This window comes from Anticarsia gemmatalis, chromosome 6, assembly GCF_050436995.1.
Source record: "Anticarsia gemmatalis isolate Benzon Research Colony breed Stoneville strain chromosome 6, ilAntGemm2 primary, whole genome shotgun sequence".
NCBI lineage: Eukaryota > Metazoa > Arthropoda > Insecta > Lepidoptera > Erebidae > Anticarsia > Anticarsia gemmatalis.
The window spans coordinates 6,957,409-6,971,418 of NC_134750.1; the positions used below are offsets into that span (position 1 = coordinate 6,957,409).

At 34.9% G+C, this 14,010-nt stretch overlaps 1 protein-coding gene across 15 annotated transcripts in view; it reads right to left on the reverse strand.

The window, feature by feature from the left end:
- Window positions 1-14,010, reverse strand: part of LOC142973624 (uncharacterized) — a 125,942-nt gene that overhangs the window by 25,489 nt on the left and 86,443 nt on the right. For 14 of the 15 annotated variants that reach the window (XM_076115523.1, XM_076115524.1, XM_076115521.1 and 11 more), the window contains 2 exons: window positions 4,099-4,283; window positions 3,191-3,356 (listed from right to left, as the gene is read on the reverse strand). In XM_076115523.1, the coding sequence (XP_075971638.1) occupies window positions 3,191-3,356; window positions 4,099-4,283 (351 nt within the window). Of the gene's footprint in view, window positions 1-3,190; window positions 3,357-4,098; window positions 4,284-14,010 lie in introns of those variants that run through there. The other variant, XR_012959517.1, reaches the window with a different exon arrangement.

The following is a 14,010-nucleotide window of genomic DNA, read 5'->3' on the forward strand; positions in this document are numbered from 1 at the left end:
ATATGCTCTCTAAACTGGGAAATTATGTTGAAACATCGCCGACAATACAGCGGCTACACGGGCAAATTACTCTACCTCGGTTAACAATATAATTTTTAAGACTGTTTCTGTTCCGTCATTCGCTATAACTCTCCGAAGTGTTAGCCCGAGCCATGTACTGTCATCTTCACTTGTATTAAAGTTTATGACGTGGCATGACCCTCGTCACAAAATGTTATAGGTGACACATCTTTTTCACATTTATACCTATTCAATCGAAAGGTGGGAGAGATCTCGCATTACACATTGGATTTATCTGACTTGTGACGTGACCCGCAGAACATAAATTTTACTGTGAGTGTTTATTTACTGGAAATAAGTAACTATTTGTTTGCAATTATTCACAAAAAAATCCCTTCTTAATAATTAATTACATTACTATGTCAGCAATGTTACTCATAGTTATATACATTTTACCCTAATTCTTCTTAAAGCATAAAATGTTTTACTAAAATAAAAGAACATGAACAACTTTGTCGTCTCAAATTTTATATTTTGTTTAATTGTGTAAGTTAACAGAGGAATCTACACTTTAAAAACGTGGTTATTTTCATCTCACGTTATAATATTTCATTTTTCAAAAAGTAAACGTCGTAAAATTATATCCAGTTCTCAAATCTGTGTATCGCTAATGAAAATTGTCGACACACAGATATTTGGAAAACCAAAAAACATCAACATGTTTAATTTGCCAACCATTCACTGAAACCTTTTATTAAATGAAAATTATGTCTGTACGTTGTGTGCTATCAAAGTAACTCAGTAATTACAATAACCAATCAGTGCCCCATTGAGATATTTCTCGAAATTGCTAGGGTTGGAGACAGGCAGGCAATTATAGCTTTTTCAACATTTAAAATGAGGGGTTGCTATGCGTAAGCCATTTAATGAAAGTTTGTCGGCAATTAGCCCTCATTCCGGCAGCGTGCTCACGGAATAAATTATAAACTGTATGGTAGTACCGCTGAGCCACCCCGCTCTATCTAACGAAGTATTTTGCCCGAGGGGTTCACTGCAATTTGATATTAAGTAAATGATATAAGCCTAATAAACCGATGTCGCTACACCGACACGTGGCACGAAAGCATAAATTCTCTTTAACGCTACCGACGATAAAGCCGATACCAAGTACTTAAACCTATAAAATCTTTGCTGCACGTAATCAATTTTCAAACGTTGGCAAAGTATAGAGAAAATGTTTTAAGCGAGTTCAAAATAGTGCAAATGGGTATGTTGGTAAAACCTTTACTAAACATGGAGAGAAGCTCGATGCATCTAAAAGTTTTGCTAACCAACATCTACCTATCTATCTACCTATATAACAATAATGTAAGCATGGTAGCTTAATATTTTGAAGTGCACAAAAATAAAACTAATTTTCAGTAACCATTACTGTGATGAAATTTTAGCAGCAAAGGTCAGTAGGTCACTGAGCTTCTAAAATTCACTTGCAGCATTTTCTTTACACGGTGTGTCGGAATAATTTTAACTTTGCCTTGTGATCTTGGCCGGTAATACTAATATTTCCCGAGGGTGACGTAAAATGCGACATTTGATGAAGGACTACGAGTATATTTGCCTATGGTATTTTGAGTATTGATTTTTGCGTACAATCTAATAACGTTTTAGCTGGGAATGTATAAGTGGCTATTTGAATTTAAATATCTGCAACGAAAACGCATAAATATATATTAAAAAATACATTTGCAGTTTATAATGCTAATACTAAAACGTTAAATATTCATCATAGAGATTACAAAGAATAATTCGTTCCTTCTACTACTATTAATGAATTCCGTCTACATTAATTAATTAAGTCTAGCCGGCTTACGAATAATAATTTTGGCCTCGGCCTTACAATGTGTACTAATAGGGCAAGTACCTTTTATTCGTACTTTATTTATGACTAAGTACTAATAATTAAAGAGGTTTCCATTGTAATCGTTGCTTAATTGATTTAATTTGAACTTAACAACTTAACGAAATAGTAACTATTTAAAGAGTCAATTTCTTCAATGTTCCTTTTCAGCAAGATTTTCTCTGATCTGATAACATCAATGCTCGGGAAGTCACATAAAGTATAATATGTAAGTCGAAAAGTGCCATCATCTTAGTACTCATTCATTTCTATCTGCTAAAATATTTGTGCGGTTAAGACGGATTAATTACAGTCTTAAGACGCTTACAGTACGTAGCAGCCCTGAATAGCAAACTTGGGGTATAAAACGCGCACCATAATTCGAGACGGGCAAACATAAGGGTTCTCCGCAATTCATTAACACACAGCTAAAACATTTGGAAGTTCAAATTTTGAATAGTTTTGAAAGCATTAGAGTATTCCTTTCACTTAATTCAATGGTTTTCGGATTTAACATTCTATAGGATTTAATGACGATGATATTCATTAGTTGAGAAAAAAATGATTCAATAAGCTTGTTTATACGGACGGGTGATTACAACATGTTTGATATAAAAATCAAATGTCAATACAAGATTATTGACGATGAATTTAAAGAAGAAATAAATGTTATAAATGTAAATACAATTAATTAAATCTCCGACATTCTAGTCCACCAATCAATTTTAAATTAAGATTATCTATTAAGATAATTAGTTTCATAAAAAAATATAAGACTTATAAAGGACAAGTGAGTTCACAATCAAACTAAAAATGCAAACCGAAAACGTATTTTAACAGATTGCTTAAACATTTACCTGCAAAATTACATTATTAACTAAGCGATAAGTTATCAAAACTTTCCTAAGCAGCCATATTTCGATGATAGTATCTGATTTGTCTATAATACTCGTTGTTCAAAGTAGTTTTAAAGCAGTTTATGCTAAGTGGGGTTTGTTCGGTTAAATCTAAGCGCTCTAAGAACTTTATCGGCTTTAACGTTAATATTAAAAACGTATTAAGTAGAAAAGTTTTGGTGAATTACGATTTTAATTAAATCCGTAGATTAAACTAGAAGTTTAGTATAATAGATTCTATTCATTATAGTTTGATATTGTTCAGGCAAAGAGAAAATATGTATAATTTCGGTACAAATTTTCGTTATAAATCCAGATAGGTATAGCTTTCGATTCTCGACGCGCTAACTGCATTTCGTGTATTGTTCGTTAAAGTAATTAACGTCAGTGGACTTACCTCGTGCCTTCTGTAGTAACGTGACTGTAGGGTTCTGCGCCTTCGGCAGTCGGCTGGCGACGCTGGCGCCCCCTAGAGTGCTGAGTCCGGTCACCGGCGCACTCTGAGAGGTCCTCAGACGTCCCTCGCTCTCTGAACCACTTGTGCAACCGTTCTGCTCTGAGTTCTGTATATAATAGAAAGTTCATGAATTAAATGAAATTGTAAACTTCTCACTAGCAACATAATATTTTTTAAAGATAAAATTTAAAGCATTTTATAGCTTTGGTTTTTCTCTTTCAGTATAATCACCAGTTTTTAACAGATCAAACGTACTATACTTGCTTTTACCACTAAGAACTAGGGTATTAATATGGAATGCTCTTTTAAACTTAAAGTTATACAACAGCAACTATACTCCGCAACAACCTAGAGTAGATACAAAATGCACATTCTTATTCTCAGCAAACATATCCGTATATTTTTGTTCTAGTTAAATTGCATATTTTGAAGTCTTCAAGACATAACTTTTCCACTTCAATATTCGCAAGCGATGGCATCAAACTTTGTCTTTGATGTTCTTTATTTTTGAGACATGCCAGAAAAATTCAACTTCTTAAATAAAAATGTTGGGCCTGTTTACTCAAATTCAATTATGGCTAACTTTCTACTCAGTGGTCTTTAAGTGTCTAAACAAATTATAATAAGACTTCAGACTATATAATATTTCCTAATTAAATTAATAAACTTTTGATTTGCCATAACAAACACCTAAAACCGAAATACATCTTGTTTTCTGGCGGTGGCTAGTTGCTGTTGGTTAATCGCTCAAGGTCTTAAAGAGAAGCTGTAATAAATCCAATTTCAGAACAATCATTACCCATTCTATAAGATTTAAAGGTATAGTAATAGTTCTGAAAAAGCCTTACTCCAAATTTACGGCGGGCGGGCGGAGTCTCCTCGAAGTGCACGGGTCGGAAGGTCTTGCGCGGCGTCTGGGGCGAAGCGCCCGCGCTGCCTGGCGACCACACCGGTGGCGGAGGCGGCGGGGGCGGCGCGCCCGGGCTGCGCGCGCTGCCACACACTGGCGGCGGCGCGCCCGGCCTCCAAATAGCTGAAATGTCACAACATTATTAAAAACTATTTAAAAAATTCATAGGCATTTTCTACTACATTTTCCAATTGAAAAGTAATAATATTAAGTAACTCCATACAATTCGCATTTTAAAGGAATTTTTATTTAAACAAAACGTTGTGTTAAATCGAGGTATGCCGAATGAGTTTAGAAGTAGGGCATTTTTTCTTCTAATCTACCGATCTATTGAAAAATTAGATCAAACGTGTAAACCTACGCATGGACGGAATACGCGTACATAGATGCAATTTAGCTCAGGTGCAGTCATTCTTAAATTAGACGTGAGTCAGTTTCTCGCCAAGGATCATGAGTTTTAAGTTTCAGAACAAGATCTGACATAATATACTGTACATTTTATCTGCAGAATGACCTCAAACTATATAAATGCTTGCCGTAGGAGTACGCTTGTATACTTCTCAGTCTATTTTTTAAACAATTGTCATAGCATCTTTTGAGCGAAAAAATAATCTATGACCTCTTATGTAAGAATTAACAAATGCCTGCTTCCTGCAAGAATTGGGCTTAGAGTAAAAAGCGGATGGTGTTTCGGTTTAAAAATATACCTATAACTGTGTATTTCAATGAACCCATTAGCCCACAAAATTATGCATGATATTGAATAGAAATAGAGTAGATTTGTTTTGTCATCTTAAAAACTAGGAAAGACAGAAAATGTCACTAACATTTCATTAGCCGATATATATTAATTTAGATCAGTGCAAACAACAATTTTGTAGCAGTAATAAGTTAAGGTTCATAAAATTATTATGGCGTATTTCGCCTCGCCTCACATTGCCAAGGCTTGCCTGCCAATATGTCAATCTGAAGACGGTCTAAAACAATACGGGAACAATAAAACGTTGGAGGTACCTACATCTGAAGGTTGAATGATATACCTACTCCATTCAATTTGGGCGTTTTCACACAGAGAGCTGCATTTTACGATCTTGCAATAAATCTCGGTGGGGCGTAGAATCGACGTGTGTTTACTCGGTCGTTTTGTACAAATTGGGTTAGTGGCGGCGCGCCCTGCTGTCGACGTAATCGCTTAGCCTGTTAGGATTGTGATGTGATCACGCCCCAATGTGAATCTTCACATATTTGCCTTTACTTACACACTGATGGATTTGTACACACGCTCGTACGTTTGCCTAATCAAAATTGAAATTGTCCCAGGCCACGCGTGTCGATATCAGTGTTCCACTCGAACCATTCTATTTACTATCTCTTCATGTTCTCGTTATTTCATTGTTAACGCTATTAATATTTCAAAAGCTTTCGTTTATTAATTACGACGGATTAAAACTTCGCAATAATACACTTCGAATTCAGATCACATGCCACATTCGCTTGTAGATTAAATCGTATCGAGATAATTGGTTATTTATCTAAAAGCCCTGGAAGCGCGTGTGCCGACATCAAAGTGGGTAAGAGAACGCAAATAAATTAAAAGTGAGCTAAAAGCGAATTCAATTAAGGCACGACTGAGAAAAATCCACGTTTTTGCGTCTGTGAGAGTGTCGAGTCCTGTCCATTGTAACAGGTGACGTGGGACTTCTCATACACATTTGCATGTGTGTGAGGGATTTCCGAGCACGTGAGGGAAGCAAACAATTTGAAACAGGGAGGCGTTACGTAGGATATGCTGCATATTATCCTCGTATTAATCTTGTAGATGATTGAAGCCCAGAAAATGTGCGTCCTGATTTTTTCTTAATATCTAAATTAAGAACATAACTGCTTCTCCGTACAATGCTCGTAAATAAAAATAACTAACCATGAAAGACGAAGTAGCACGTTTTAACCCGACATGAATCACAATAGATACTGAATAGCATCAACTGTGATTGACACTGGCCTAATGAGGTAGCATATTAACACGTGTTGAGGAAAAATGGCGGAGCAAACACATCACGTACACGAAGCCATGTTACATAAAATGGGTTTATTTTTCTGTGGCTTTTTATTAGGGATTCAAATCACAGCTGCAAGTCGCACGCGCTGCCCACTAACTTACAGCCTCCGCCCCTAATTTAATTATAAACTCTTCTGTAGTGGGAGAGTTTTGGACAACAGCCTGTAGTTTTATATTATGTTATATTATTGTTTGCTGTTTTTCTTTTAAGTAAATAATCTTGCGCACGTAACTGGTTTAAATATGGCAGGTTGAGCCATAAAGTTATTTTATTATAAGTTATTTACCTAAGATTTTTCCGAGACAAAATAATAATAAAGATCTACTAATTTGTGGATAAATTTAATCTAATGTACGAGCCTAATAATGTTTAATCAAAACAATACCTGTAAAAATATTCTACTAGAAATTATGAGCACGCAATAAAAACATATAAATCACAAGATTTTGCTTTTCCATTGTCGGATAGTAAAACAAATGTAAAAATAATTGTGACTTAGTACAAGAGGGGATCATATATTTGAGCCGTGGCACCTAGTAGCAGTTCTTCTAACTTTTCTCGTTAGGAGCAGTCTGTTTACCGGATCATTCGAAGCTTCCAACTAGCTCGTATTTACGATGAAAACTTTGCGAATGAATAAATTAATATTTTAATGTTGTAGAGTCCGTAGAATGGTACGATTATATTTAAACAGTTCATATTCACGGTATAATTTTAAGCTTTGTCATTTTCACATGTTAGTATTTTGTTGTTAAAAGACTTAAGACTTTTGTAGATATTTTGTTTTTAATGGTCAGCGTAGGTTTAACGTCTTAAAAATGTGCCTATGATTTGTACATACTGTAAGTAAAAGAAATTGTGTTGTTTTCTTTTTAATGTAGTTATACCTAACAATGATAAATGTTAACGAAATGTTATTCCACAGAAAGATAGCATAAATATTTTGTGCGTGACAAATGACATCTCTTTACCTGAACGTAAGCTGTTTTTTTAGTAATATCATAGACATGAATAAATAAAACGTAGCTAAACTCTCTCTCTTGTTATAAGTCAGCTACAAACGACTATGAAACCTCAATAGGGTATTCACAAAGGGCGTGGTATTTCTCACTCTAAATGAGAATGGCATTAAGAAGTAATATGGCAAGTTTGTTGCCTGCTGTCTGCCGTTGGCCATCCCTACGCCATATTTTATTTAGCCAGGTATTAAAATATGAAACTTCTGCGTAAATTAAATATTACATAACAGATGATATCTTCATATTCTTGGCAGGTAAGGGACAGTAGACATCTAAGCGATAACTAATATACCACGAATTGGCCACGTTTCAAGCCAACCTGGCTAAAGTCTTAACTACAGTCTATGAGCTTCAAAGTAACTCGTTGATTCATCGGAGTAGTCCAGAAACCATTTTCGGTCTGGGTCATATTACAGCTATTCATCAAAATTTGTTAGCGAAGTTACGGCGCGCGAATACAAAGAAATGACATTTTGTCAAAGTCCCCGTTCACGATGTTAATGACTCACTAATAAAGACGTATTCAATATGGAATAATGAATATTAGGTTACAGTGAGAAACGTACTATGCCAATGACTTCTTCCGCAATAGTTAGTATTATGTGAAACCAAGAAACGGGTGCCTTGTGAATTATGACGCCCGCTCTGTATGAACTTTGCAGTAACAATTTATCGAGAAATCTTTAGATGCTAGGAGTAATTGCGATACGTGACTTGAACGGCGGCAACTTATATTTTGTATTAATTTCGAAGCAAAGGATTGAGAGAACCTCAATTTGTAAAGAAACTTCCGACGAGCTATTGATCAAATGCAATATCTATTCAATAAATATGATACATACATAAACAAAAAGAACAATTCTTGAAACTTAAAGCAAGTCTTCCTCACAAAGGGGTAGGCAGAGATCAGAGAACGCCACTTGGAACAATCCTTACAAATCTTGCTTAATTAAAATGTATGCATTTTGCCACCATAATATAATATTTGTTTATTCAGCTACATAAAATATGTTACATAACTTCGCCAATTGTTCAAATAAATTCCTTTCTCTCGTCCACTTCTCCGGTATTCAGTGAGCGGAGGTCTTTTCCTTCGCATATTGTTCCTCGCCCTACATTACCCACTCAGTAATTTAATTATTCCGAGATAATCAAGACACAATAGCCGGTACAGGGAGAGAAAAAAGGCAAATAAGATTAAATACAGTGAAGTATCCTGCTCTTAAAGGCCTAATTGAGTTGCAATCGTTATTCACCGAGTACAGTGAGTTCCGTAATTGGCGAACTACTTTTAATTGTTCAAGAATACAAGTTTGTTTGAGGTTTGTTTTTGGCATACAATTGTTTTAATTGCGGCTGAAAAATAAGCTCGACCGATAATTAATTTTTACTGAAATGCTGTACGAAATGTATAATATTTGAATAATATCCGATCTGCCGAAAAATAATTATCGTTTTTCATGTTAAATGCCCTGCAACGACTTTAAAATATTGACATTAAAATCCCCGGAAAAGAACGATAAACAAAGGAGCTGACAAAGTAAAGGCGATGTCGAGGAAAATGATAATCTTTCAAAACGATTCAGTGAATTAATATATTTCTTTGAAGGTAATTTATAACAGAAGACAAATTTCATTTCTAATTATCTAATGCGTGTTTGCTATTCTGATGGATACAAATTAATCAATGTAATATCATTTCCGGTTAGTGCCACATAAACCGTTTAAAGGTGGCAGTGGTGTATTAATATAAAGCCGACAATAATTTAATATCACATCTCAACAATTTCAGTAGAAACCTTTTATTGGAATATAAGTACATATAAAGCTTGTATCAAAACATATTTAGACAAGAGATTCCAATAAACGATATTTGTGTACAAGGGTATTTATTAGATGTTTATAAAAACAAGCTATCGATGTCATTACATATAGGAATTCAAAAAACATGATATTAAATCAGCAGGGGTCGGATGCCAACATGTTTTTCAGCGCCCAATTCCGAGCCCTCTCATTTCCATCGCACGGGTATTCATACGATAACAATCTAGTTATCGAACGGACTCGCCGCGATATTAAAATCCAATATTGTCTGCCTCCTACCCTCTATATTACACTTCGACTTCATAAAATATTTTTTATCAGTCTTATAATATTGTTATAATGCCTACTTATCGTTATGTAGTAGAGTTATCATATTGTAGTTTTACTACTATCTACATATACTTCAGTAAAGTAAGGCGTGAACAGCTTTATGAATAAATGGATAGTAAGATAGATAAATGCAATAAAAAAATATCTAAGTGATCTAATCAAAGTTCAACAAACAGACCAAGCAGTACTCATGATATAATTATAACATTACACTTTAAGAAACAGTAATGTTGACTGTACAACATTCTTCTTTATATCATTTGTTTAATTCTCTTTCCAGTTTTAATCGCCTTTATAAATGGACAAACGAAAAATAAGGCTTAAAATAAACGAAAAACAAATGAGAATGTCACGAATAATTCGTGAAAAAGGAAGAGAGATGTCAACGTTCGTGAATCGTTTTGCCGGAGGGCCGCCGATGAAAATATTAAATTATTGTCTAAGGGATGCTAATAGGGTCATTACTTAAAGAAGGAGCAAAAACTCAGAGTAGACTAATGCTTCATTATGCGTCGAGCTATAGGCGCCACGCCCGCCCGTCCATCCGCCGCCCAAGCTCTGCGCCACGTATTAGCGTAATACAGGTGCCTACTTTATTCCCAGACCTTCATATCAACCTAGCAAATATCGTTTCTAGCAAGTCATACATAATGTATACTCCCTAATCAAAATACAAAAGTCCAATTGAAAAAAGATATTCGCGTTTGTGAAAGAAATAAACAAAACATTTAATTTCAATAATTGTTAACCACACGTTTTAGGTCTCAGAAATATAATGACGATTTAGAAAAGGTTTTCCAGGAACATCTAAGCTTTAGACAATAACTTGTTTGTACATATTTTAACATCAAACCAGAACCTGAATGGCCAGTGGCTAACAGATAAATCTGAAATATAGAGTCATGAACAGGTTTCCCTTTATTAAATAAAACAGTGAGAAGATTTCTAGTCAAACAGTTGCAAAGTATTTAATTCGGAGATAATGCCGAAATCCCTGCAGGCGGCTTACAGACTCCATTGCTCCACTTTTATGTTAACTTTTAAATTAATCCTTTTAGGTTTTCGGACATAATTAATTTTATTACGGCATATAATTAGATTGTTTGTTAAAACTCAAGCGCCATAGTTTAGAGGTCGAATGTTTGACATTTAAATATCTGCAAACCAGATAAATGGTTCCAGGTATTTATATAAGACACACGAGCCAATAAAATATATAGTATTTTTTACACTCTGGTTTTATTTACAATACTGTACGCGGTGTGCGATTCTACTTCGCCTGAAACAATTTCACAAAAATACGCTTTCCCCCGAAATATGAACACGGTACCTTGTTCGCAACTATACTTTTCTCTTTGCTAGGTCAGAAATTCTCGCAAAGGGACCGACCGGTAAGGGGACCGGCTTTTGCATATGAAAATTGATGGTTGTCTATCGCAATATATCTACATTTCCTCAATTTCTCGACTCAGATGGAACTAATATTTTACTGTGTCAGTTCCCGTACAAGTGTGTCAATATCATCCGCTATATTGTATTAAAAGTGAAACAGCACCGTGATCCACTCAAAGGCTCCTAGTTCGGATTGTAGTGACCACTTACCCTCAGGAAAGCTGTATACACGTTTGGCCTACTTCAATAAGAGCAATCAATTCTAACTTCCTTATATTGTATTTCGCCTTTTACCTTTGGGTTCGGCCAACATTTTATATAAGGACTTAGTGTTTTACTTACCTGAAACAAAAACAAACAAGATGAATCAAAGCGCCCGTAGAGATTCGTTCGTATTTTTGTTGTGAAGTATAATATAATGGGTACTTAAATAGTCGTGTTTCCTGTTTTCGCGGCTAACGTAGTGGGTTATGCAACTTGTCACATTGCCAAGTGTTCAGGTGTTGTGACCTCTGGTGTGACGACCATTTGTTGACACACCGACGTGACTCATGTGCACGATACCTACGTGATGCCACCTTTGTCACTTACTTATAGCCTATTCTATCTGTGCAATCAGATTGCTTGTGATGTGATTCTACCAGATTTAGACAAATAAGACGCTTTTTTACCTATTCGGTATATGCAATGGGTGATACGAGTGCTCCTTTTACAACTAATCTCAAATTTACTTTATTACAACCGGTCTATGTGTACTAATTCTAAATATTATGTAATTAGTTTAAAACAGATTCCATTTGCAACAGCCTATCAGAGATTAATGAGACAATGCGGGTAAAATATCAACTAGTAAATGAAAATTATAATTTTACACCCGGTAACCGCCCGAATAAATTTTTTTTTTCAATTATGTATGACGTATTCGAAAGTTAATAAAATCGGGATACTTTATAAGTTAATATCATTTATATGGCGCTCGTAAAGTTCTCTCTTACAACTGTGACAGGAGGTTCAATTTATAGGTCACATTAAGAGAATCGTTAATGGAAAAATAACTGGTCAGATAATGAAGTATAATAAAAGAGCAGAGGCACATTACCGTAGGGTTCATTTGTGGGTAGCGCAACAATACGCTGCGGCGTTACCGAGATTACACGTGTGACGCGTAATTTATTGGATCGTATTGGTATCGAATTGAAATGTGGATGTTGCCGCTCACCTAATGTGCCGTGTTTAATCATTCAGTGGATTATTTACCCCCGCGTGAATTACATTTTCATTGCAAAACTGTACGTTCTTCGACGATTAAGTACTTACCTTACTTTATACGACTACAAAATGTATAAAATGACTAACGATAAAAAGAGAAACGAGTAAATTAAATTTTAATGATGGTCAACGTAGTGCTGGCTGATTGAACATAATTGAATTTAATTACAATTACCACACCTATTATCCGCGACCTCGTTAATCCTTCATGAGAATAATTTAATAATTACCGAGCCGTGAATATGAAAGGATTTTTCTCACTCTGTTAATTAATAGTATAATATTTAGAGTTGATATGAGGGAGGGTAGTTCAAATGTAGTAAAATAACAGAATATAACATATTTCAATGAAAAACATCGAGCCCTTAATTTTTGTTATGAGTAATATTATAGACTGTTGAAATAACTTTGGTGTTGACACACATCTGTGGCTCTCAAATAGAGACCGCTATTTCTGTCTGTCGGCTCTCATAATGACTCTAGACGATACCTAAACGATATACGTACTGTGATATACGATTAGTAATATCTATTATTAATGTTTTATATTATTGTTTGTAAAAAGCGCTCCCGTTTTATGCCGCTTTATTGTTCTAATGAGCTTTTTTATGTAATGAAGTAAGAAGTTGTGCGTTTTTTGTTCTATCGTAATAAATATACATTAATAACAGATTTTAGGCAGCACCGGCAACTTTTTTAGCACAAGAAAAATATATTATAAAAATATTATTTTTGTCGAAATATCAAAAGTTCACAACGTTGACATTTTGTCGAAGGCGATGCGGCTGATTACCGTTATTTATGTATCTATAAGGTATGGCAACTGGTAAATGTTTGACCTCTTCGATAAATAGTGAAGATACCGGTAAGTATCCTAGCATAAGTGCAACTAAAAAAAATACTGATATTTTTAACTTACAGCCGTTTAATAAATAACAAACGGCCTCAATGTTATCGCAAACCCTGTTCTTACAGTAATATATCCAAACTGGTTGGGTTAGGTTAGAACAAACACAAACCACAAGAAAATACTAAATATATGATTATTTTATTATGATGCTCATGAATATGGTGCTAAAATAGAATCCTTAATAAATAAATCATTGTTGTCTGACGAAATTAATAAGTAAAATAATTGGATTTACATAGCACGCCGGGATTGAAACTGATCCACAAATTTTATATATTAGTTAACACGATACATCGTAAGTGAAATATCTCTGCCAAGAATTGAGCTCTATTTCTAGTAGAGGAAATGTGGAAATTGTATGGCGCCGACTTGATGTAAACATATCACCGAAGACTGGGTTAAGAAAGAAAAATGTGATGAATGAACGTATAAATAATCACGCCGTCGACTGTGAACACTTTAATCATACTCATATTTTCTTTCAGCGATATATGGTTTCGCACATTTTCGTCGCTATTATATGCAAAATTGAGAATAGAGTGCATAAAACCAACCAACGCGCACATTGTACATTGTCCATTAAGACCCCTTTCATTGTTTATTCCATAAGAATTGCCAAAAAACTCGACATTTCAAATAGCAGTATGATATTTTATTGTTCGATGCATGAATAAAACCAAAATATTGCACGCAAACGAACGCCCATTCAATATTCCACACTGATGAATAATTAACTAGCAGACAGCCGGCTAGGGGCCAGTTCAATTCAGATTCACAGAAAACTGAACGTATCAAATGCCCATCGAGATTCAAAATACAAATCGCGTTGCAGAGGAAATGATATCCAATGATAGTCGGAGTACACGATACTTCGACAGGCTGATATTACGGACGCGACGGCAGTAACGCTCGATCAATCACAATGTTTGACATTAGGAGGCTTAAAATTTCATACAGTATTATTTTATGTATCAAATATTCGTTCAAGGTTATAGGTTGACAGACTGAGACAATGGACGCTTTGTTTCGCAATAAATGTTAATGTA